This window comes from Balaenoptera musculus, chromosome 1 (genome assembly GCF_009873245.2).
Source record: "Balaenoptera musculus isolate JJ_BM4_2016_0621 chromosome 1, mBalMus1.pri.v3, whole genome shotgun sequence".
Taxonomy (NCBI): Eukaryota; Metazoa; Chordata; class Mammalia; order Artiodactyla; family Balaenopteridae; genus Balaenoptera; species Balaenoptera musculus.
The window spans coordinates 164038413-164065029 of record NC_045785.1 but is presented as its reverse complement, the minus strand read 5'-3'; the positions used below and the strand labels follow the sequence as shown (position 1 = coordinate 164065029).

Here is a 26617-nt window from a genome sequence, read left to right as displayed (position 1 = left end):
TCACTAGTCGTAAGAGAAAAGCAAATGAAAACCACAGTGAAGTACACTACATACCCACTAGAATGGCTATAATCAAAGAGACACACAATAACAAATGCTATCAATGTAGAGAAACAGGAACTCTCATATATTGTTGGTAGAAATGTAAAATGGTACACCCAGTTTAACCAACCAGTTTCCCTTTAAAAATTACACATAAATTTACCATATGAGCCAGCAATTCCACTCCTATATCTCTACCCAAGAAGAATCAAAAGATACGTGCACCCAAAGACTTACATGTGAATGTTCATAGCAGCGTTAATAATAACAGTCAAAAAGGAGAAACAACTCAAATGTCTACCAAGTAGTGAATGGATACACAAAATGTGGTATATCCATACAGTGCAATGCTACTCAGCAGTAACAAGGAACAAGGTACTGATACATACGACAACATGGATAACTTCAAACACATTATGCTAAATGAAAGAAGCCACATACAGATCACATATTATATGATGCAATTTACATGAAATGTCCAGAAAAAAATTTCATTTCATCTTTAGAGACAGAATATAGATTAATGGCTGCCTGGGGTTAGAGTGGGAACATGGAATAACTGCAAATGTGCATGAGGGATCTTTGCGGGCTGATGGAAACGTTCTAAAGTTTGACTGTAGTGATGGCTGCACAACTTGGTAAATTTACTAAAAGTTCACTGAATTGTAAACGTAAAATGCTGAATTTCACTGTATATAAATTATACCTCAATAAAGTTATTTTAAAAAACTTTTTGTAAAACCTAGGCAAAAAAATTAATTTTCTAAGCCCATAAATGACTGCACCATTTTAAGACAAAGTGAGACATAAATCTGTCCATTGAGGGAAAATCCACCTGCTCTGGGTATCAGATGAGCAGGTAAAGGAGTTGACATTCTATTAGTAAAGGTAAAAAACCTATCAAATATTTTCCTCTAGAGAATAACCTCAGTTTCCAAGGGTGCCTACAGGTAATACAGGACTGTTCTCAAGGGGAAGTTTTAAATATTCTTAAAGCACATAAACAAGTGACCCACAGAAACCCCACAGCAATCCATGACAGAAACTAGTGCTTCTCAAACTATTTAGAGTGAAGAACTAGTTTTTTCCCCGCAATCTGTTCCAGGCTAATACTTTTATAAAATAAAATAAAAACTATCATTAAGATGTCACACCACAATGAAATTCCTAAATTTTAAATCCCCATTTCTTTATTTATCTCGTTGCAGACCAGCAAGGACGTGGGACCACACCTTGAGAGGCACTGATACACGGCATAGCAAGGACGATTAACAGGGCTTATCCAATCTTCAAACTCACCCATTCATTTAACAAATATTTATTGAGCATCTGTGTGCTGGATTAATGCCTCAGGACAGATCCTATGAAATAGCTGATTCTAGGCAGCAGAGTCCATGCCACTCTACCCTAAGTTAGGGGGCAGGTACCCCCAGGCTGCTGAAAGAGGTGGCCTGCTGGAGGGAGTTGTTTTTAATTGATCATGTATATTTTGGATAGCAATTTTAGTTTTGACATAATTTGTTTAAATCTTCCAACGGTACTGTGGCATCAACTCCTTAATGCTCCCACAGCATATTCCTGAATCAAGCCATTCACTAGACTACAACAATCATATAATATCTAAATAAATAATTACTTGATAACAGTCTAGTGCTACTCTGGACACTACGTATACAGTAGAGAACAAAACAGACAAGCCCTCCTATACCCTGTTCTCAAAGAGCTTACATTCAAGTGGGGAGAGAGACAACCAACCAAATGAACACATAAAATATATTGTATTTTAGATGGTGATAAATACTATAGAAAAAATTAAGCAGGATTGGGGGTTGGATCTGCAAGACTGAGGTAGAGGGAGTGGGAGTGGACAGCATACTTAACCGGACAATTTTAAATAGGGTGGCCAGAGAGGGCCTCACAGAGAAGATAATATTTGGACAAAGACGTGAAGGAGGTGATCAATCGACCCAAGGAGATAATGGGGGAGGAGTGTTCCAGAAAAAGGACAAAAGCCCTAAGGCAGAAGCATGCTTCAGGAAACAGCAAGGAGTGTGGTAGCACTTACTCTTTTCCTGCTTCTGTAATAGCAATACCCATTTATTCTAAAATCCTCCAGCATTTCTCACAGTGAAAAAATAAATAAATAAATAAATAAATAAACTCCTCCATTAGACTCAATACTTTGAGGATGGATATCAAATCTTATTCATTTCTGTATGCCCAGCTCTCACTTGCTGAGTGAGGAAACTGTTTAAGCTGTGATATTCTTACCTTACGATAGATAAGTACATACACGTCCATTCCCTTCCCCCCCCAAGGTCCCCATCCCATGAATTCACTCCTGTGTGTTGCACGGCTGCCTCCGCAGTCAGAAAGACCAGTTCTCCCAGACTCCTTCTCCTTCTTCTCGCTCAGTATCTAGTCAGTTACTAAATCCCATCCATTCTTTTTCACATCATTTAGTGGCCCCCCAAATGGTCTCCCTTTCTCACAGATAATTCAAATAAAAAAAAAGACAACTGGTCTTCATTTTTGAGTGTATTAATTTTAAATTCAACATCATTGTGTATGTAGCCTGTATGTTTACAAAATTTAAGCCAATCATCACATATTTCTATTCAAATTTGACACTGGTGGTTTTTATAGTAATTTTAGAATTACTCTGAATCATGAAGTTCAAGGTTAGTAACTGAGGTTCAACAATAGATTTGTTGGTGCCTATTACTCTCTTGCTGAGATATTTTTAGAAATTCCAGCTAAACAGCTTGCATATTCAATTTTCCTTTGTAATTTCAATTGGACATGGTATTCTTCACTTTCCATTGTGAGGTCTGCTGCTGAGTGCCAACAGCTGCGATGTCCCACCATCACAAGTGAGAGGCAGCTTTAGATTTCAGGCTATGCAAGTTTAGTTAACGCAGAATGAGTATACATGGGTGCTCACTATCTAACTGGCTACAGTATGGAAGGATACATTCTCTGGGAATGAAGGAAGTCTTCTAATCTGTCCAACTCACTTCTACAACGCATCTTTAATAAATGCCTTAAACACTACATAGTAGAGCAGACAGGATTTGGAACTGGGGGGAAAAAAAAAAAATCCCAGACTTCACCAGTATAGTTTTGTGACCCTAGGTAATCCGGTTAACCTGAGCTTCCTCATTTGCAAAATGAAAATAATAATATTCTCACCGAGCAGTTGCAAGAGTAAAGTGAAATCAAGTGAAAGTGCCAAACAAATGACAGTAGTTGTAACACATGGCAAAATGGCCCAAACCATGGTGGTTTTCAGGGCTTTTGAAAACTACAGGCAATTCAAAGTCAGTAAGATGAGATAGAGAACATCCACGTATTTAAATTATCTTAATGGTCAGATAAACACAAGTAACGATTGTAGAAAAAGAATACAGGATTTAGATCTTCCAAGCACTAATCGTGTATTCTTTCCAAAAGACGCTGGGGCGGATTTTACTTACACATGGTTTCGAACAATAACTTGCTTTAAACCAAGAAGTAATTACTGGCAACAGTTTGCAAACAACAGCATTTCAGCAGGCAGTTCCTATTTTCAGTAAAATGTGCAAGAAACTACAAGCAAGGTTTAATATATACGCAAACCTTGTCTTTTAATTTTAAAAACACCCCTGAAGTTTTGGGAGGAAACCATAAAGGGAAAGAAATCTGATTTGGGTAGATCAAAGAACCTGGCGCTCACATGTACCCTGCGGCTATACATTATACACAGGAAAAGGAGGAGGGACCCAAGGAGGCGGTGGGGACTCCTGTGCGTGGTCTATTAATTCACATTTTGCTCTCTTCTGTTCACATCCTGCAGGGACTCCACCCAGAGCAACCGAGCGAGGGGGTGGGTGGGACTCACCCAACCTAGCAAATAACAGTCCCAGAAACCGAAACGGAATCGAGGTGAATTGGGAAAACACGGCTCCCCAGAAAGAGGGGTGGAGAAGGGGCGCGAGAGGAGACCTTTCTTTTGGCTGAGGAGATACCTCCGGCCTCGCTGCCTCCTCGCGGCACCCCCTTCCCTCCCCTCCCCTCAGTCGCCACCAGTTCCCTCCTGCCCTACACAAGGGAGAAGGAAGGCACCGTACACAGAGCGAGGCCCCTCATCCCGGGGACTTGGGCGGAGAAGACACAAGTATTCCTCCGAGATTCTAAAAGAGAAACTGAGGGGCGGCAACCTGAAAGAGGCGGAGGAGAGGGGAAAAGGAAACTGACTGCAGAGCGGGGGACCCGTGAGACGATGGCAGGGAACTCAGTAGGTAGCCTGAATGGGCTGGAGCCCCAGGAAAGAAGGGCTACCTGTTGCACGGAACTGGCCCTGCTGAGGCGGAGAGCGAAAAACCCCAGAGACCGGACCTTGGTCTCCAGGGCCAGTGGGATCTCAGCCCCAGCGCCTGCGGGGCCCCACCCTGAGAAGCCTTGGCTGCAGATACAGTGATGAGAGACACCGACAGAAAGAAGCGGGAGGCGGCCGACTGGAGCCGGTCTGGCCCGCTCCCGCGGTTAGTCACTCACATCTGATACTCGTCTATCGCCTCCACCAGCTGGCCCCAAGAGTCGAAGTCGGCGCCTCTCCTAAAACTGGCGCCCCAGCGCTGCAGCAGACTTCGGGTCACCTCCGACATGGCCGGTCCCCACCCCGTCCCCTCCCGCCCCTACCCCAGCAAGGCCGGGCTCTAGGGCGCCATCCTCCCCGGGCCTGGCCCCGACATTAACAGGGCCAAAAGGAACCGCTACGGCCACCGCCACCACCCGCCAAGGAGCCGCCCAAGCCCATTTGCCGCCACAGCCAAACTTTGCGGCTCTGAAGCGGCCGCCCCGCCGAGGCTCCGCCCCCGAGGCCCCGCCTCGCGTTAGGTTGAGGCCGCCCCGCTCCACCGAGCGGCCGCCATTGTTATCGCGGCATTCTTCCTCGGCGTGGGAGGCCCGGCCAGCTCTGCTCTTTGTCTCTGGAGGAGACCGCAGCGCAAGAGGAAAGACTGTGGAGGAATATCTAAGACAGGGCTGAGGAACGGAGTGTTTTAACGGGGCTGCGACAACGCGGCAGCCTTAACCCCCGAGCGGCACGCACTGCCGCCTCGGTAGCTGTCATGGCCGCCCTGACCACGTGATCGGCTCCCGCAGGCCTGGTTTCCGTCGCTCTAGTTCGGTAATCCGGGCTCTGCGACTCCCTCCCTATCTCGTTTGCGGACTCGGACACTGCCTTTCTTCCCTCTGGAGGGGTGCTGTACAGACATCGAGAAATCCGGTAAGTATGTCATGAGGATGGGCGTTTCCCAGTACTATCCCTACCCCTGTCGTCTCCCCGGAGTCCCAAGCAATAGGGTCAAGGTTTTTACACAGGTTCCATAGACTCCCGGATAGTGGTCCCCAAAAGTCTCCTTCAAGTGTTTCAAGGCACTAGAAGGAGAATTTGGGGGACCACTATCCGGGAGTCTATGGAACCTGTGTAAAAAGTGCCTTGAAACAAACGAGAGAAAGAAATTCACATTAGCCCCACGAATCAATGGTATTAACAGCTAGATTCACCGAATCGCCTTGCCGGCGTCTCCACTAGCAGTTGGGGGGCGGGGGGGGGAGGGTCTTATAGCTACATAGGGGTTTGTTTAGGCACCTTCTGCCCGCCTCTCCCGGGTAGATAGTATCGGCTTTCCACGAAAATGCCTGTTCAGGAGGGGCACGCTAAGGTGTGCGCCTGCGCAAGGTCTTAACGGCGTTAAACCGGACGGGGCCTGGGAGGAAGAGGCTGGGTGGTAAACAGGAAGTGGACGTTGGGAGCTCGGGGGCGGTAGGTTTGTTGTGGGACCCAGGGTCTCCGGCGTGGGGAACCTTTGCCGGTAATCGGACTCTTCCTGTGGCAGCGGGTTAGGTGGCAGCCTCGATCCGACTGTTGTGCTGGTGGCTTCAAAGGCACCCTTCCTTGCACCTGCAGGTGGGTGTGTCGTCCTTCTACCCCGCCCTTCGAATTCTTGAAAACTGGAGTGCGGGTCTCTGACCGGACAGATTGGGCAGAGGTAGAGAACACGGTACTTACCCTCTTCGTTCCTGAGGTAAAGATATACAGAACTTAAGACATTTTCATCCAGGACGTGGGAGGCCGTCTTAAAAGAGTATTTGTGGAAAATTTGTTGACACAGTCAAGTGTATCGTGTGACGTTATTTCTGCGAGGCTTGGTTTATATGCACAGAGATGCAGTATTAGTTTACTTAGGTTATAAAGGAGATTTACGTGGATGATGTTTAGAAGGTTATATATTTTTGAAGGACTTGTTAAATGTTTTGAGCTCCTCAAATGAACTTGCTCAATTTTTCATTGAATACACAGTGCGTTTCCTCATCCTTAAATACCTGGTGCTCTCCAAAGCCGGTTTTGCCATGAATAAATATGGTAAGGGAGGTGCATAAAGTAGATATTTTTTACACTGTGCAGCCCACGGTTTTTTCCCGATAAGAAAAATCCATGGACAACATTGCATATAATGCTTTCAAATTAATTAAATCTTAACCGATTTTGTCTCCCACTTCCCGAGATCTAATTGCCATATTTAAGTCTTCAACTACACCTTCCTGTATTATATTCACTACCTTCCCAAGGACTTTTAAGCAGGTGACACACTCCTTTTTTTTTTTCTTTTTTAACTTGAAAGGTGGGGAACTTAATTTTTTTAAGTTGTTATTTCACTTAGGTAGTTTTTAAAATGTTTTGGTTTTTAAGGATAGACGTTATTTTTTTAATTTATTGAAGTATAGTTGATTTACAATGTGTTAATTTCTCCTGTACAGCAAAGTGACTCAGTTATGCATATATACATTCTTTTTCATATTCTTTTTCATTATGGTTTGTCCCAGGATATTGAATATAGTTCCCTGTGCTATACAGTAGGATCCTGTTGTTTATCCATCCTGTATATACTAGTTTGCATCTGCTAATCCCAAACTCCCGGTCCTTCCCTCCCCTACCTGCCCTCCCCCTTGTCAACCACAAGTATGTTCTAAGGATAGATATTATTTTTTTTTTTACCAACAAAACAGTTTATTAGGGACTAGCAGAGAAATCACAATCAGCGATATGCAAAGATGGGTGATCATAAGCAAATACAGAGAACAAGCAAGGGGAACATGCTTTTATAGGGAAAAGAGGAGAGTTGGGAGGGGCTGTAATAACCAGAGTCCATTGGAGGAACCTGGGAGTCCAGAGTATGGAGGCTTCTCATTGGTTGGCCTGCTACAGTCTGACTGGCTGAGCTGCCATGGATGGAGAGAACTTTTCGTCTTCCTTCTGATAGTAACCTAGAGGTACCTTCCTGTCAGAGATGTAGGTTTACTTCTCTCCTGTTAACTGAGGTCTCCTAGGGGGACCTGAGAGCTCCCCCTACAGGCCTGTCCCAACTCCAACTCTACCTGAGGTTTCTTCAGTTACACATACTAAATATGTTTATAATTCAGTCATTTTTTACCATTTTAATGATAGACATTATTGATCAAGTATCATGTGGGGTTTTTTATCATGAAAATTTTGATTCTTATTAGCTATTCTGGGGAAAGTATATTTATTATAGAACACATGCTACAGCCAATCAGTTGGCATCAGCAATATCATGTGGGAGATACGGTTAATTTAAAACCTATTTGTGGGCTTCCGTGGTGGCGCAGTGGTTGAGAATCTGCCTGCCAATGCAGGGGACATGGGTTCGAGCCCTGGTCTGGGAAGATCCCACATGCTGCAGAGCAGCTAGGCCCGTGAACCACAATTACTGAGCCTGCGCGTCTGGAGCCTGTGCTCCGCAACAAGAGAGGCCGCGATAGTGAGAGGCCCGTGCACCGCGATGAAGAGTGGCCCCCGCTTGCCGCAACTAGAGAAAGCCCTCGCACAGAAACGAAGACCCAACACAGCCATAAATAAATAAACAAAAATTAAAAAAAAAAAACAAAAGCCTATTTCTATCAAGTAATCTTAGCAGTCTAAATACGGGTCACCATTTGAACCTCTTTCGGAATCACGTTCCTCTGGTCCTGTGCCCTTCTCATTTGCAGCTGTCCAACCAAAGTCAAGTACTCCGCTCTTCAGAAGTGTAGTTTGGGGACCAGCAGCCTCAGCATCTCAGGTCCTACCCCAGACTGTTGAATTAGAACCTGCATTTTAACAAGAGCTCCCCACCTCCTGCCCCGACGTGATTTTTATACACATTAAAGTTTAAACATTACTGCTCCAATATATTCAACATTGCAGTTACTGTGAGCACATTTACAAATGCTGTTGTTTTATAGGCCTGATCTAAACATAGGCTGCTATAAACAGACAGTTAAAACAAGATTGATGTATGGCAGTGAAGCATTTTATTTATGTATATGTCTGTTTTATATATGTTTTATGTTAAAATGTATATATCCTGTAGTAATTTTCAACTTCTACTTTAAAAAATATTTTAATATGGTTTACATTGCTTATTAAATGTTTTATCTTTAATTTTTATACATTTGTTTTTTGTCAATAGGAAACACCTGGAGAGAATGACACATTGGTTTCATAGGAACCCATTAAAAGCCACAGCTCCTGTCCCTTTTAACTATTATGGCGTAGTCACTGGCCCTGCTGCTTCAAAAATTTGCAGGTAAGTTTGTCAGTCTCCACAAGTATTGATTGAGCCGCCCATGGATACAAGGTACTTTTTTAGGGTCATGCACAATGCAGAAGTATGTAACACACTGTCCCTAACCTTAGGCTCCTTATAAACTTATAACTTATAAATGACATGTGACATAAACTTATAAATGACATGTGAAAAGTTAAATCATAGATTATTTAAACTGGGTCCTCAAGTTTAGGTCAGTGAGTGAGTCCCAGAGAGACTAAACAGTCACAATTAAAGAGTTAAGCTATACGTTACAACAGTATAAGAGACTCCACAAAGTCATATATGGATATTGTTCATTGGCCAGATAGTAAATTAATTGAGTTCTGAGCAGGGAGAGGTCCCTATGACCTGAAATAGCCTTCAGAGTGTTCAGTAGGAGAGAGGACTTGAGCTGGGGTTTAAATGAATTGTATGGCCTAGATCAGGGGTTGTCAGACTGTGTCCTGCAGATTGGCCCAATGATTGTTTTCATAAGTAAGTTTTTATTAGAATATAGCCTCCCCCCCCCCCACTTATTTATATATTGTCTATGGCCGCCTTTCCTCTATACAGTAAGATTGAGTATTCCCAGGGGAGACTTTATGACCCACAAGGCCTAGAATATTTATCTTCAGGCCCTTTGCTGATCCCTGACTTAGATAGTAAGAAGGGAGAGGAGAAAGTCATTTCCGTTAGGTAAACCGTTGTTCTAGGGAGTATGAGTACAGCAGTTTACCTGGAACAAAAGGGATAGATGCAAGAGATACTTCGAAGGAGGCATCAACTGGCCAGATGTCTGATTTGCTCTGGAAAGTTGAAAAGGATTCATTTAGTCTATGAGATGCAGAACCTAGATGATCAAGACATTGGTGGTACCAGTAAAGGAAAATCAAGAGAATTGCTACTTTTTGTGAAAGGAAGTAATTGGAGCAAAAGGTTGATCTAGACCAGGGGTCAGCAAACTTTTTCTGTAAAGGGCTAAATAGTAAATATTTTAGGCTTTGTGGGCTACATACAGTCACTATCGGATATTCTTCTTTGTTCATTTTTGCAAAATTAAGCTGTGGGCCGTATAAAAACAAGTTACAGGTTGTAGTTTGCCAACCCCTAATCCTAGACATTGGTCCCAGCTTAACTGTTTTATCTGTAGCATTGGGCAAGTCTCTTAACTCCTTTGGATCTAATTACTCATCTGTAAAATTAATAACCTAAATTAGATACTTCTAAGGTACACTTTTCTCGAATTCTGTCATTTTAATATGAATATAATTTTGCACAAGTTGGTTTGCAGGTGATGATTGAATGCCTACTTGGAAAGAGCTAGCAAAGTATTCGAGTCTAGAATAGGCCTTAAGGATTCAAATTTTGGGGACTTCCCTGGCGGTCCAGTGGTTAAGACTCTGCGCTTCCAATGCAGGGGGCGCAGGTTCGATCCCTGGTCAGGGAACTAAGATCCCACATGTTGCATAGCATGACCAAAAGGAAAAAAAAAAAGAATTCAAATTTTTTTCCGAGTCCAGGAATTACTCCCTCCCAGCTTTTAATTAAATAACTCAACAATGACAGATTCATAAGGTAGCCCATCCCATTTTTGGTCAGCTGTATATAATTGTTGCTATATACTTTCTTGGAATCACCCTCCTTAGAGCTGGTACCAATGAATAAACATTCCATCTTAAACCTGGTTTAAGTTTGTGCTCCTTTCTAAACACCACTGCTACTTACAGTCAGTCCTTCTAAATCTTAAAATATTTGGAATGTTAGTATTACTTCACTTGACAAAGAAATTTGAGTATATGCTTTATCCCAGACACTAAGTTCTGGGTATACAGTCCCTACTGTCTGTCTTGGTGCTTACAATTTAAATTTAGTCTTCAGTCATTTACACCCAATTGTCTTCAGTCATGGTCCATGTAATATGATTTCTGGATCCCTCGCTAAGCAAGTAGTCTTCTGAAAGAAGAGGTGTAACTGGAACAGGACCAAGTTAGAGCTGATAATGTAGATCTAGGATTAGATGTAAAGTTATACTCGTAGATGAGACCTCAGAAGAGAGAAGAGCAGAAAGCCAAAGACTGAACATTGCTGGAGGTGGGAATATGAAGGGGACATGGAAGAAAATAGAGAAGGAACTTTTAGAGATAAGAGGAGAATCTGGAAAATTTGGCGTTATTGGAAGCAAGGGAGAAAAGAATTTCGAGAAAGAAACAATAAATGTCTGCAACATTTATTGCTGCAGAGAAGCAAAGGAGAATGGAGACGAGGGAGCAGTTTTAAAATGACTAGTGGCCACGTGTTTTTGCATGTTTGTGTGTGTGTTGTATTATAGAATGCAATTTTAAAATACGGTTTTGTACTTAAGTACATTTTGACATAATGTCAAATTTTGAAATTTTAAGGGGATACTAAAATTATGTATAAATGTTAAATTTCCATTTTTCAAAAAACTTCTATTGTGAACTGGTCAGATTAATTTACTCATTCTTAATTCTTTCCTCCCGTCTTAAAAGCTTGTGTTAGTTTGATTTTTTAAAATTAAAACTTGCTGTGTATTTTTATTATATAATTGTATTCATGATTTGCTCCTTTAGTTGGACTGAGTTTATTTTAGTACAACTTCTAAAACAATTGTTACTAGAAATTTCACTTACCTCGTGTTAGTCCTAATTAAATTCATTCCTGTATACTTAGTAATATCTTAGAGGAGGCGGTGTGTGTGTGTGTGTGTGTGTGTGTGTTTTTAAGCTTTTACAGTTGAAACTTTTAAGCCACTTTTACATAGATTCATTGTAATACAGCTTACTTAACATTACTATCTCTTTTCTGTCTCATTTAAGTGACTTGAGATCATCTAGAGCACGACTGCTTGAATTGTTCACCGATTTGAACTGTAATCCACAAATGATGAAGAATGCAGCAGATTCATATTTTTCACTTTTACAAGGTTAGTTATTTAAGTCAATTTAAGTTTTTAAAAGTCAACTATGTAGAAGTTCATATTTGATTCTTAGACTTTTCAAATTTGAATAGTTTAGTCTTCTAGGTTATATTCTTCAGTATGCTTGAGTATCAGAAATGTGAGAATGTAAAGGTGCTATGTGGTCTTTCTAACATTTTGAAAATTAAATGTGTGCATATTTCATATTATGTTACCTTAGGAGAAGGGGATAGAGGGGCTGGGAGTTTCATTCAGGTATCTGAAAAAGTCATTATCTGAAAAATGTTCTAAACAGACACGTGATATTTCCTGTAAAACTGAAAATGTTTTCTACCTTTTTATAGGTTTCATTAATTCATTGGATGAATCTACCCAAGAAAGCAAGTTACGATATATTCAAAATTTCAAGTGGACTGATACATTACAGGGACAGGTTCCAAGGTAAGCAGCACCAACAGTACTAAATTCAAGCTATTTATGTAACTGTTTAGCTAGTGATTAACTCATAGCCTCTGTGTGGAAGAACTAAAATGTAAGTCTGATCAGCATTTTGCCTTATCAGGAAATTAATGTAAAACTTTTGACCTAAACTCCTAATGCAGTCTATTAAGTACAAACAGAATTTGTTTCTCCTGGACCAAATCATTTTTGAGATAATCAATATAAACGTTAACTAGATTGAGCAGCCTTGACTTTTAATAACACACAAAGAATGGTTTGGGAATTTGAAAACCAAACCTAGATTTTGGTCTTTGCCTCCGTCCAAGCAGAGCAGAATTTTGCTTTCTCCGCTACTTTCCTTTTCTGATGGATAGTTCAGATGTCTCTGGTCAATCTCCTTCTTTCTCTCTTTCTCCCCAGTTCCACCCCAGCTCCATACTCTTCTGACTGACAGTACTGTATTTGTTTTCTTCCTAATTTTACTGTTTCTGCTCTTTTTAAAAACTTCCCCTCCGAACTTTCTCATCGTTCACTTGAAACTAGTTAGATCTAATTACAACAGGAAACCGATCATAATGGTGCTAAATTTTTAACTACTTTTTTTTTTTTAAACACCATTGGGTTGTTTAAATAGTCATATATCTTTATCTCAATTTGCTTTAGAATTAACCATTTTATAAAATCAGAAGGGAAGGAAATGGGGATTGCCAAACAACCAGGGCAGGCATTAACAGTGGAAGGAGTGTGGACTTTGGATTCATACACACGTAGATCAGCCTCAGAGCTTCTCCTGTATGAACATCTGCTTCCTCAACTGTATGCTGGGGTTACAGGTATAGGGCTTTTGTGAGGAACAAAATAGGAAATTTTGTATTAAGGGGCTGATATAATGCCAGGCATTAATAGACATTCAATAAATGTTAGTTTCCTTCCTTCCTTCCTCGGGAATATTGTATGTAATAGAATTCATAAATTAGGTAGGAAGTTGCGGACTGTGGGTCCTTTGCAAATTTTAATATTCTGGGATACCAAGGTTTTCCAAGTAAGTCCTCATTTTCTGTTTTTCTTTATGTACCCCTTTGTACTTCATCTAAAATTAAGGAATATTTTCCTTAAAAACTTTTTTTAAAGAATCAAACCTCTACCATTGTTACATTACAACACTTTGGCAGATTCTAAAGTGTTTTGTATTACATAAATTTGGCACTTTTCCCCACCATGCTAAATTTTCATTCCTTGTGACAGCATTTCTCAGCATAGTTTTATGAGACAGTGAAGAATTATGTGATAAAGGCCTTAAGTTATAATGTTGAGTATTCAGTACATCTGAGATTTTTAAGTTATTTAATCCTTGATTGCTACTTACTCAATGAAAAGTGTGCTGTGAGTATATCTGTTCTGAAAAATGTTTTTTCAACTGTATACGCTCTTAACTACTACCTAGATGTGGTACAATAGAAATGGAGTGTTTGGAAGCAAGGCAGATTGAAATAAACGAAGGGTAAACAGGAGAGAGCTATTCATGAGACTCCATAAAAATTAGCAAAACTCTCTTATTATTTAAAGGTAAAGTTATAAATTAGATATGCCTCTTAGATCACCATTACTAGAATTACTAGATGTAATTAGTAGATGTAACTCATTGGAAAGTTCCCAGTGCTGAAAAGAATAAGCCGTTAAACTATACATTAAATTTTTTTGGCATGGTAAACTGTTTTAAGAAGTTTGTTCATAACTGTCATATTTTTGTATGTTATAATGTATATTAAATGTATATATAAGGTATTTTTGAATTACATGTTTTGTAACAAATCTTTTTTTTTTTAATCTAAAAAGTTTCCATGTTTCTATTCCTTCTAAGATGGAGGCAGCAATTAAATAAAAAATACAAAGCAGAATCATGATTCTAGTTTCTTCCCTTTGGGTAATTTTTCTGTATCTTTATTAGTATTATACGTGTAATAAGGGTATTACTTCAGGTTTTTTACTTCATCGTTTGAGATAAGTGAGATAATGTGTATAAAGAATTTTCAGGGTCTCATCAGAACAGCAGTGAATAAAAATATTATCTTATTTGCTTTGTGAGCTTTTTGCCATCTTTGTGTCATGTTTAGTTATAGAATCTGAAGGAGACAAATAAGATATAAAATACACTTATTTTTGAGACCTTTTTCTTTGTAGTATACTAATTGGCTTGGCATTCAGAATCTTCTACAGTTTTCACATCAGCTTGGCTTTTTGCTCTCCTGCTCCTCGATTTCTCTTTATGAACTGGCAACTTCAATCAGGCTAGTTGGGTTACTGCCACCAGAAAAATCTTTATCATTTCTTGTGCGTTAACAGCATCATTCCCTCATCAGGGATGTCCTTCTGCTTCCCTTCTAGCCCTTCTAGCCATCTAGGCACAATTCAAACTCTATTTATACCATTAAGCCTTCTTTAACCATTCTAGCCTGAAATGATCTCTCCTCTGAAGTCCATTTTCTTAAAATGTGGTGTAAGAATCACCTGCTCCAGAATCAACTGGATACTTGTTAAAAATGCAGATTCTGGGCACTTTCCAGACTTTCTTTGTGGGATAAGTTCCAGTAATCTGTATTTTTAAAACTATTCAACGTACAGTAACCTTTGGGAACTACTATTCTCATGTTTACTATTATGAAGTACATCGTGGACCATTATGTTTAGTCATTCAGTGTTAATTGTGTGTGTGTGTGTGTGCTTGTGTCTTATCTCCCAACCTATATTAAACACAAGGACTCTTCATTTTTTCAGTTAGCATTTAGCTCTTTATGATTTTGTATAAGTTGTATAGCAGGCTTCATATACATATGTCTCAGTCATTGACAGTACTTAATGATCATGTTTATAATTCTAGTGCCCAGCAGGATGCTGTTTTTGAATTAATTTCCATGGGATTTAATGTAGCTTTATGGTATACCAAATACGCTTCAAGACTGGCTGGAAAAGAAAAGTAAGTTAAAAGGGGAGGGTTATGTGCATACGTATTATTTTTCAAACATATGGAGCTTCATTATTACAAAGTCTAGGCTACTGATAAAAAGTATCACTTCTAATAAATTTAAGGTTGCCTCATAATGTTAATATTTTAAGTATTAGAATTATGGAGCCCACTATTAGAAGGGAAAAAATTGTTAATAATCTTGTCATGGGGGTGGTCTTTCTGAATAAAACCCCAAACCAAGAAAAGGGTTGACTGTTTGACCACATAAAGTACCATAAACAAAATTAGAAAACAAATGACAGATTGGTCAAAAAAATTGCAGTGCATACGACAAATTGTTTTTATAATGCTTTTACAAATCAACAAGGAAGAGATCAACAAATCAATCGAAAATAAACAAAGGACATAAACAGGCAATTCACAGAAAAATACAAAGCCTTATAAGTATGTGAAAGATGTTTTGAAGGATTAAGGAACTGTGAAATAAAATGAGATACAGTTTTTATAATAGTACAACTGGATATTAGCAATATGAAACTGGCAACTACCAACTGTGATGCACCTGAACATGGGAATAATATGCAGCCATTTAAGAATGGAGTTGAATTGTATGTGCTGATGTAAAATTGTCTCTGAAGTAATTTAGGTGATTAAAACAAGAGCAGAGTGGTGAATATTGTGTATGTATGTGTTTTTTAAGTATGTGCATGCATTAAATGTATATTGATTTTTATGCTTGTTTATGCACAGAAGATTATCTGGAAGGAAAAACAAGAAGCCTTTGTCCAGACCCCTAAACAGGAGCTCTCTTTTTCACTTGTAGTATCTTCTCTTTGGATATTTTTCATGTGCATTTGTTAGTTTTTTAAGTGTCAAAAGGAAGAAAACCTAGTGAAAAACACAAATGACTAGCTTCTGTGGGTTTATGAGAATGTATTAGTTGTTGGTTTTAATACCAGAAACGGGATTCATCCTGTAATGAATGTAACCACTATCTTTCAGCATAACAGAGGATGAAGCAAAAGAAGTCCATCGAAGCTTAAAAATTGCAGCTGGGATTTTTAAACATTTAAAGGTAAAATAATAGTAATAAAATATATTCTTAATGCTTTAATTCTTGAATAATTTTTATTTCATTCTTTGCGGGGTGGGGTGAAGGAATTGTTTCATCATGTAGAAAGAACTAGTGTGTGTTCTGTTTTCCTTATGTTAAGTACTTTGTTGATGAGTGCAGCCAATTACAGAATATTAAGTGTTTCCACTTCAGAAAATCATCAGTGAATTTTACAGTTAGACGATGCAAGTGGTACTTCACTGCTTATTTTGCGGTCTCTTCTGAAAAGATGAGAGAAAACAAAGCCCAAAAATTGATAGTTCTGAGCATTTCTCTTTGCTGTCTGCAGCAGTTGCCAGGAGCAATCATGATTCTGCAAAACCAAATTTTCTGAGTATATTCTCTGTATTTCAGTGAAAATGCCAGCGGGGCAATCAGTACACACTAATTACATTAAATTGCCTGGAGATGTGATGGGAATTAGGGGAAAGACTAACGTATTTTCCAACCAGAATTACCCCCACCCCATTCTAATTAAACTGCTATTTACTGAAGGCTACTGGAGGCCAGTGTTGCATTTTCTCATGGTAAGGTAGTTTTACAGTGATGAAAAAGCTGTGATCCTGAGTGAGCTACAGAACTGTAGTCTTCTTTATATTTACTATTATTAATGTGAATGAAGAGTTCCGGCTGTCATGCAAAAGGGAAATTTGGTTTCCGTTTCAGTTAAACATTTTCTAAGTTGAGAATATGACTTGCATATCTAAGCAATTTATTATGACCCAAATTATGCTCTTGAATTTCTTATTTTACAAAAATTTATAAAAAGCTTTAAAAGTTTTAGTGTACAGGAAATTTTATTCTCTGTAAGCTTAACATTGCTCCGTTTTACACAATCTTTGTTTGTACCCTAAATTTCTGATAAATCCCCAAATTGAATATCTCACAACTTCAGTTTTCTTTCTAACAGCTGAGTTAAAATAAAACTTGGCTTCTTTGTTTTTTTGTTTTTTGTTTGTTTTTCTTTCTCTCTCAGGAAAGTCATATCCCAAAATTAATTACACCTGCAGAAAAAGGGAGGGATTTAGAGGCACGACTCGTAGAAGCTTACATTATCCAATGTCAAGCTGAAGCTCAAGAAGGTATCTTAAATATTGTAAGATTTTTTTAAAGAAAGTTTATATTGGCATTTAGTTCTTTTTTTAAAAATCAGAATTAGCTGGAATTGAGTTTCAGGATTTGAGAAATTTATAGTGAGGAATTTTAAAAATTGATTTTTACCTTTAGCATTTGCCTTCATTTTTCATTAGCTGGAAAAGGCCTTACAGTTTAATAATTTTTTTTAAGAGGATTTTGATTTCATGCCATTTCTGGCAGCATAAAATTAAGTCTATAACTCATCTTTCCCCCCACTCTACCTTGCTCATTTCTTTTCTGCTTCCACTGTTTGGCTTACCTTGAAATCTTTGCCTTTCAGTGGCAGGAAATAAATGAAGACTTATGTGAAAACAATAAAGAAACTTTGTTGGCTTTTGTTTTTCTTTATTTCAGACTCCAGTGCCCTGAAAGTATTTGTTTCCTCTTACATCATGCGATTTTGTAGTAGGGGTTTTCTGTGATTAGTAATTGGCTAGTGATTTATTTAAGGGAGTGGTATCAGAACAACAAGCTCAGTGTTTTTCTGCTTTGTTATGTTTGCACTTTCTGTAGCTTTTCACGTTAAAATTTTAACAAACTGTATTAAAATCCCAAATAGATATCAGACTGTCTTTTGCTATTATAATTGAACTTAAGGTAAATGCAAGTGAGCTTAATCATACATTCACTTCATTGTGTTTTGGTTATAGTAACAATTGCTCGAGCAATTGAACTGAAACATGCTCCTGGACTAATTGCTGCCCTGGCATATGAAACAGCCAATTTCTATCAAAAAGCTGGTAAGTTCTATTTTTAGTCTTTAGATTTTCACATTAAGCTCTTGGCTTAGTAGGGAACAAGCAAAGCAAAAGGACTCTCAGATTGTTTCATCTTTTGCAAAGCTGTAGTAATAGCTGCATTATTTTATTAATCTTGTTTAAAAGAAAATAAAAGAATTAGAGCTGTTCACCGTTAATATGCTCCATAACTTCTAGTGAAAAGGACGATGCTATCCTTTTTAACCAGTGACATCTAATAATTAAACAGCTGTTTTTCTTTTGAAATGTTTTTGGTCTTTATAACAACCTTGTAGTTACTATCCTTATTAAGACAAGAAACTGAAATCCAGAGAATTAACATAACTAATCTGTAATTTAACTGCTAGCAGGTGGGAGGCTGGGACTAGCACTCAGGTCTTCTCCTTAACATTATTCTTTTCAGTCACTTATTTAGGAAGCATGCATATGTTTCTATTTATGAGATGGTTACTCTTTTAGCTGCTGGGTATACGGATTCACAGTCTAGGGAAGGAGACAAACATGTAACCACATTATTATAGCATGAAATAAGGTGTGGTTACAGGGGTGAAATAAAAACCTAAAGGATCTGGGCATGCTAGAGAAGGCTTTCTAGAGGAAGGTGGTGGTTTAGCCTTATTTGGAAATAGAAATAGAAATTCTAGGTTTGCTGGGATGCTTTAGCATATGGGAAGAGTAGAACATTCTGTAGTATGTACAGAGATTAGAAAGAACTTAGCCCATTCTGGGACTGTGAGACATGTTTTAGCTGAAACAGGATGAGAGGTAGGAGCAAAGGTTACGAAAGTATGCATATGAGAGGCTATGAGTTGGTCTGTATGCCTATCTAAGAAGTTTGGCCTTCATTCGGTAGGTATTTGGGACCCCTTAAAAGGTAAAATGAAGTCAATCTGACTTGACTGGACTTGAATTTAAGAAAGGTCCCTATCATTGCAAGATGAGAAATGGGCTTACTAGTGAAGGAGTAGTAGGCCGACTCTACTTAGACCATAATCATTTCTTCCTAAGTACTGTGGAAGAGCTGATGAAGGTTTTCAGAAAGACAGCAGAGTAGGAAATGGAGAGGAAGAAATACATTCGAAAGGTGTTTGGCAGGATATATGAGCATGCGTGTTTGATACAAGATGCAGGGATGGGGTGGTGAGTGAGGGTTAGGAGAGTATCCTTGCTTCTGACTTGGGTGACTAGACTACTCTTGGCATTGCTGTATTATGAAAAAAGGTTGGAAAGAGATACTATAATACTATTCATATTTAATTTGAAGTTCTTAGTCATTTCTATTTTTATCATTATCTCAAACTTAAATTGCATTAACCATCAAATCAAAATAAATAAATGAATAAATAAAATCACTTTAAATAAAGCAAGGTTTTTCAAGTGTAAATGCTTGAGTTTTAGACTTGAATGGCATGCTGCTTTTAGCATCTGAACACGTAAGCTATAAGTCTCCTAGTGAATCAGGGTGAAATTATATTTTGCTTTTTAAAATGTAACTTTAGATCATGCTTTATCCAGTTTGGAGCCTGCATACTCTGCTAAATGGAGAAAATATCTTCACTTGAAAATGTGTTTCTACACAGCTTATGTAAGTATTTTTAGCCCAGAAACAATGTAACTTACTGTCTCTCCAGCCCCTTGAGCACCAGTTCTGTCATCTCGCCTGACTCTTCGTTAGCATTTTACAGATAATGGACAGCTCTCAATAAATGTTCCCTGATGGTCAGTGCAGCCATTGTGGAGTAAAGCGAGTGGAAGGAGATGATGTAGAGCTGGGTTATACCAATGGAATTACCGTTCGATTCAAACCCACTTTTAAGCTGGAACCTTCTGCAAACTTCATGAGAATTCTCTCGTTTCATCCTGTTCACTGAGAAAGATATTTACTAATGCTAATCTTAAGACTTACCCATACAGTGTATCACCTGGGTTGGTGAAGAATCATAAATAAGATTTCTTATACCTTATAATCTGCTTTCAGACACACTGCATAAGACCATGTGCAATCCCTGCATTGATGGTAGACATTTAAAGAATAAGCATGTTCTACTCCAGCCTGGTAACATTTTTCTTAAGACCTGTTTAGTCCTTAACCTCAAATCCTCCCTCCTTCTCCCTCTGCATTAGGACACTAATTTCCCTCCTTTATCCCCTCTGCCCTAATTTTAAAAACAGGTTTCAGCAAATAGTTTTTGCTCTCAGTCCATGGTTAGAAGGCTAGTTTGGCTCAAGGCTTGACATAATTCCACTTTATATACCAACAGAGATGGGGGGAAGCTTATTCAAGTAAAGAGATGTAAGGGACTGCATTGATACTTCAAACAATGGACAAAGGCATTTCTTTGTCTGATGCATATAGAAAACGATGATAGTGGAAAGCATCATTTGAGGAGAGAATGAATAAAAATTTGTTTCTTTTATCAGGCTTATTGTTATCATGGTCAGACTTTGTTGGCTAGTGATAAATGTGGTGAAGCAATCAGGTCTCTTCAAGAGGCAGAAAAATGTAAGTATTCCTGCCAGAATATTAACTCCTCTTTTAAAGACTAATGTTTAATCATAAAGGGAATGGGCAGTTAAAAGAGATTTTGGCGGAGTTCATGAAAGGGAATGAGAATCAGTGAAGTAATTGGAGAAAAGAAAAAAGTGCTTCGAAAACCTAGAACTTGTAGAAAATACCTGCCTACCCCTTATACTGTTGTTGGTAGTGCTCTTACACTAGTTAAAGAGCATCTCTGATTAATAGCCTTTTTAGTATAAATAATCAATAATTAATTATAATCAAATGACTGTATATCCCTTTCACATGCAGTTTATGCAAAGGCAGAAGCATTATGCAAAGAATATGGAGAAACCAAAGGCCCTGGACCAACAGCCAAACCTTCAGGACACTTGTTCTTTAGGAAACTTGGAAATCTTGTGAAGAACACCCTTGAAAAATGTCAGAGAGAAAATGGATTTATGTGAGTACAGCTCAGTATGATTTTAGTAATATTAAGAACGGTATAGTATATGCAGTTGGCCCTCTATATTCTGTGGGTTCCACATCCGCGATTCAACCAACCGCAGATTGAAAGTATATGGGGGGGCAGGGAGGGGGGATTCTAGAAAGTCCTTAAAAGCAAAACTTCAATTTGCTGCAGGCCAGCAACTATTTACATAGCATTTACGTTCTGTTAGGTATCATAAGTAATCTAGAGATTATTAAAGTTTACGGGAGGGTGTGCGTAGGTTATGTGCAAATACTACTTCATTTTATGTAAGGGACTTAAGCATCTGTGGATTTTGGTATCTTCTGGGGTTCCAGAACCAATCCCCCAAAGATACGGGGGGACGAACGTATTTATAATGTTTGAATATTAATATTGTTTTAATAATATCGCAGTTTGTTAGTCTCTATTCCCATACATTTTATATCAAGTTGCATTGAAGTTGATCGTTAATTTTCTATTTAAACTGGTGATAGGATTCACTTGTGTTAGACCTAACTTTTATTCTGCTTCTGATGATAACATATAAAAGCAAATTTTAAAATTCAAACATGAATTATTAACATATAGCCCACGTCTACTGTCCTAACTTTCTCTTACCTTTGTTTCCCTGCCATTCCTTCTCTGTGTGTTATATATATATATCTTCTCTTGACATACTCATCTCATTCTGTTTTCAGCCATGTATAAAGCAGGTAAATTAATTTTCTGTCAGTTCTGTCTAGGCCTGTCAAGCAGTTTTCCATTATTAAATCAGTGTTGTTCAAACTGTAGGTCAGTACCTATGGAGGTTGTAGAATTAATTTTGTCCCTGCTTTTTGTCTCTTGCATTCTTTCCTTTATATTCTGCATCTGGTCATGCTGCGCTCTTTCACATCCTTGAACATGCCCAGTTTAACTTTTACCACTTCCTTTGGAAAGCATCCCTGACCCTCCAAATCTGCCCCTCTTTTAATTGCCCCACTTTTGTGTTCTCATGGCACTCTACATCCCTCATAGCTTCAGTTACATTGCACAGTTGTTGACAGGGTTTCTTGACTTTGTCACCTACTCATCTGTAAACTGCGTGAGACAGGAAATTCTCTATGTAATTCATCATTAAGTTGCCATTTCCTTGCACAGGGTCTTGGACATAAATAGACACTCAAATAGTTAACAAATAACTGAATGAATTGCTGTTTCCGTTGCTTTTTGCAGTTACTTTCAAAAAGTTCCAACAGAAGCCCCACAACTGGAACTCAAAGCAAATTATGGTCTCGTAGAACCTGTACCTTTCGAATTTCCTCCTACAAGCGTGCACTGGACACCAGAAACGTTGGCTGCTTTTGATCTCACCCAAAGACCCAAGGATGACAGTGTACGAGATTGGGTTTTTTCCATTCATTCACAAAAATTTAAAAAGAGAATTCAGACTTCACAGTTTGATATTGTCCTCTATTTAAATAGATGCATATATTTGTCTACATGTTAAATTAGCTAATTACAGTGCTTGGTGTAAAATCTGAACTCTTTCAGAGGTAAACCTCTAGGCCCTAATTGTCTTCTGATTTTTTACATAGTTGACTGATGTTGTTTTCAACACATTATCTTGCCTTTTTACAATTCGTCAGAGCCTCCTTTAAGAAGAGTGTGGGAGGACAGGTCTAAAAACGATGGCTCATCCATGTTTATATTGCCATAGCATTGCTGTTTTTGATTTAGCATAGTGCATGGTATTTGAAGATTTGACCTAATTTCAACATTCTGCGACATCATCCAGGGGTAAAATTAGACTGCTTTTATTCATTTATATCTAAGTACATCTTAGTGTACTAAACCAAATGGTAGATTAAGTGGAAATTTTGAGGTTTGGTTACCAAAAGAGAAGGGGTCTGTGAAAAAAGGGATGGGAATTATTTTGTAACCATAGCTGCTTCCTTGACATTGTTTTTTTTTTTTTAAATATAATTTCCTACCCGTACTAAAACCATTATTCCTTAAAATAAGTTTTTGCATCCTGTTCAGCCTCTTAAATAATGTCCTAAGAGTAGCCTGTTACTGTCGCAAGTAATCTTCAAACTTAAGGCTTCCATGTGCACAGGTTGATGGCTCAGTTTCTCCCTCCTCTGAAGGAGTAAGAGTACCATTAGCTTGATTTTTGCCTACCCATCCAGGTTTTCATCTTCACTGAAATGTTGCTTTCCTGTTATGTCTTTAATTGAATTGGTTTGTATGTAGCTTCTGGCACAGCTTTGTTAGTCTCCGTGCTGTGTATTTTAGTATATCATCTTTATATTAGTCTGAAGTGGAATAGATCTAGTGTTTGTTTTCCAGATCTTAGTTTATGTACTTACACTGTATTTTTCTTTCTCCATAGGCTAAACCCAAACCAGAAGAAGTGGTGAAACCTGTGAAAGAACCAGATATCAAACCTCAAAAGGACACTGGGTGCTACATCTCCTAAAATACATTGATACAGTGTGCACTTTGAATTTTCTTCCAGATAAGATAAACCATGGAACTTCATCTTTCTTGAAATGATTTCTCTGAAGCCTGTAGATTAATTTAGTACATTCAGAGGGAATCTGCCTTCAGTTTATTTGTTCTTGATTTTTAGCACAGTGAAAGTGTTTCATGCTTTGTTTCCAAACTCCTTTTTAATCAGGACAACCTGTGAAATATTTTTATTGTACTTCTAAAGGGCATATTTGGGGGTTGGGTTTTTCTTCCTGAACTCTGGGTAGTAGTAAGTTTCAGGTTAATATACTATAGGCCAGAATCATGTGGTTTCAGGTGTGTTTTTCTATCTTCACAAAAAAAAGTTTATTTTCCTTCCTCTTACTTGATACCAGAAGAATGACAGGAGTCAGTTTTTAACAGACAAGGTTTTTTACCCTCTCCATTATGTCAGTTGTAGCACAGACTTGTTATCTTCTTTGTCAGTTACCTTTTCTGGCTGGGGAAAAAAAAAATCACTTTTAGTTAAAGATCAAAAAATCTTCATACCAAATCCCTTATATATGTTAGAATCTATAATTTACTCACAAATCAGTGTTTATAGGTATGTTGAGACCATTTAAGAGCTTACTCTTACGCTGATAGCCCTGTACTTCATTTCAGTCTCAGTAAGCAAACCTACAATATTTTTTAAAGTACTTTTTTCTAATGGATTTTTTACTTAGGGGACTTAGAACTTGGTAACAGCTCTTAGTGTTTGTGTGAGAAGACAGAGTGAAAATGTTTTTGCAGAAGTCAAATAGTGCATGATGAAAAGAAAGAACTTTTAAGCCTAAACAAGATCGGTTGTCCTGAATTACACTGGTAAATCTCTACTACTTTGTTACAGAAGTTAGAGTAAAATGCCTTTGTTACCTGATTTCAGTGTACATGGTTTTTATATAGTTTTCTAATACACTTATCCTGTCAGAATTGTATTGCTTTAGGCCAAAGGCCATAGCAGAAACTTAGCAAACAGGTACAGTATATCTTAAAAATACCTTGTAATATTTGAAATAGTTTAGTATATACACAAACCTGGGAAATAGTGGATACATAATACTTTAACAAAAAAAAATCACACATGTAGGTTTATCTTCTTTTGATTATTCTCCTGAGGCATCACCTAATTTTTCTCTTATAAATGACAGATTGGTTCAAATAATAGAAGTAGTAATAGTAGGGAATGTTGAGAGCTTACTCTATGCCAGGCGCTGTGCTGAGCACTTACATAGATAAACCTTTGAATCCACACAGCAATTCTGTGAGAAATAAGTAAAATCTGCATCAAGTATTGGGATAGGAATAAACATTTCATTATGAAAAATAGATTATACCTATCTGAATATTGTGTTCAAATAAATGATTACTTAAATCATAGTTTATACTCATGGGAAAAAAAGCTACATAGAATCAGTGAGGTTTTTTTTTAATATATGGAAATGCTAATTACTCCTTGCTATATAACATTTAATATTTGAAGCTGCAGTTTTCAGAATAAGTGGAGTAATAACTGAAGAGACATTTATTTTGTTGTTTATAGAAAAAACACTTTAATTTCCCTGTATTTTTGTGCTCTATGCCATTTACTGACAAAACTTTAAACCGTACTTGATGTAAGCTTATTACTCTTGGCCTGTAAGATCTATTTATTTTAGAAACTAGTGCTTATTAGTTACTAAATTTTCACTTTTGAAAATTTAGTAACTAGGCTAAATTTATTGACACAATATGTGTCAGTTTCACATATTGACATTTTTATGGGTCATACTTCCATACATGGAATGAAAACATGTAATATGCTCAGTGCTTCTGTAAAGTGCAGTAAATACTGGTATTACATTTAATCAGTAATTGGCAACTTTAAGCTAAGCAGATAGTAAATATTCTGTTGACTCAGCAAAGGTGACACTTTGTGACTAAAATATCCCATTATATATAATATTCTTTGAAATCGTGTTCGAAATTTGGGGAAGTTAATAAATGTAAAGAAGTTGCATGAATGTCATAGATGTAACTATTTGTGTTAACTATTGCATACTTAGTTTAAACCAGATAACGACAGCTTACATATCCTGCTAAAAGTGTTGTTAATATACTGAATTATCTTTTTATTTATGAAAATAAAAGTGACTTTACTTCCAATTTCATTGGAATTTTTGTTTTTCAATAAATATTTTTATGTTTATTAAGCCAGTAACAAGGTTAATACAATGTAAAATCATAATTCTTCACAGTTTTATTTTAAAATGACAGATGCATTTGCATCAGTTGTTTTATGCCACATGAATTCATTAAATACTCAACGCTCCTTGACCTATTTGGTTTCTACTTACGCTTATTGGTACTTAACCACCTTTTAATCTTGAAGTAGGGTTTCAGTCAGCCTGCATATATTTTTATTCACAGTATTATCCAGCATGCTGCAGTCTTGTATACGGTGGTGAGCTAAGCTAGAGACCTTATCATTATTGCTGTACAGTACTCTGCAGAAAACTTTGTACTTTGGAAACTTTGAGGTGGCATTTTCAGTACTATATAAATGTACTCAAATAAAATCATATTCAGAAATATTTCCTTATCTTCTAGGGTAATCATGCTTTCGAAAATGAGGCATTTTTTATCTCGATATGTGCATAAAAATAAACTTGTGTCATTTGGTTTACTGTACTTTTATATCTAAAGACTTTAATCTGATATTTGAGTAATTTGCTTCGAATTTACATTTTTGTTTTAAAAAATGTTTTTGTAGTAAACTAAAGGGATTAAAATAGTTAATCTGGAGGGGGCGCCTACTCTGAATGATAGAACAGAAAGCGGTGTTGGATTGTACTTACCCAAAAGGCCAGAGCTATCACTTACGCGATTCAGCCTATCTGATGACTGTGATGTGCTTGAGGCGGGTGTAAGCTCATAGCTCCCTCTCAGAGTGCTCCCCAGAGAAAATGTTAGAGCACCCAGCGGCTTGACATTGTCTAGAGCTTCTCTGGTCGTTTGCCTCAAGCTACTGATCTCAGCCTTCTGGGGCTGGCTGGGCAGGGCCTAAGGTGGCTGGAGCTCCCAGGCTGGTCACCTTCAGAATGTCAAGCAGTGAATTTCCTAGATCATCTGCTATGATGTAGGG

At 38.0% G+C, this 26617-nt stretch overlaps 2 protein-coding genes across 5 annotated transcripts in view; one reads left to right on the top strand and one right to left on the bottom strand.

The window, feature by feature from the left end:
• The window catches only part of AIDA (axin interactor, dorsalization associated), a 41044-nt gene extending 36175 nt beyond the window's left edge, over positions 1-4869 (bottom strand). Inside the window, exon 1 of the mRNA XM_036852264.1 lies at positions 4579-4869. Within this exon, the coding sequence (XP_036708159.1) occupies positions 4579-4688 (110 nt within the window). The 5' untranslated portion in view covers positions 4689-4869. The remainder of the gene's footprint in view (positions 1-4578) is intronic.
• A 59-nt stretch (positions 4870-4928) lies between these two features.
• Positions 4929-25638, top strand: BROX (BRO1 domain and CAAX motif containing). 4 transcript variants are annotated; one of them, XM_036852251.1, is made up of 14 exons: positions 4929-5311; positions 5996-6113; positions 8559-8675; positions 11516-11622; positions 11961-12057; positions 14936-15031; positions 16025-16097; positions 17113-17218; positions 17924-18013; positions 19531-19616; positions 20453-20534; positions 20841-20991; positions 22216-22375; positions 23375-25638. In XM_036852251.1, the coding sequence occupies exons 3-14, from the start codon at positions 8575-8577 to the stop codon at positions 23459-23461; spliced, it is 1236 nt and encodes a 411-aa protein (XP_036708146.1). In that variant the 5' UTR covers positions 4929-5311; positions 5996-6113; positions 8559-8574; the 3' UTR covers positions 23462-25638. The 4 variants fall into 4 exon arrangements, with proteins under 4 accessions (XP_036708146.1, XP_036708157.1, XP_036708148.1 ...); XM_036852262.1 differs by lacking the exon at positions 14936-15031 and having other exon boundaries at positions 4933-5311; XM_036852253.1 differs by lacking the exon at positions 5996-6113 and having other exon boundaries at positions 4933-5311; positions 23375-23958.
• Positions 25639-26617: the final 979 nt, after the last annotated feature.

What these genes read in the sequence shown, in the direction of transcription:
- BROX (XM_036852251.1), top strand. Translation starts at nt 8,575, where the DNA reads ATGACACATTGGTTTCATAGGAACCCATTAAAAGCCACAGCTCCTGTC. An exon ending in CAATTTCTATCAAAAAGCTG is followed by an intron (nt 18,014 to 19,530) that starts GTAAGTTCTATT and finishes ATGTAACTTTAG; the next exon opens with ATCATGCTTTATCCAGTTTG. An exon ending in TGTGTTTCTACACAGCTTAT is followed by an intron (nt 19,617 to 20,452) that starts GTAAGTATTTTT and finishes TTCTTTTATCAG; the next exon opens with GCTTATTGTTATCATGGTCA.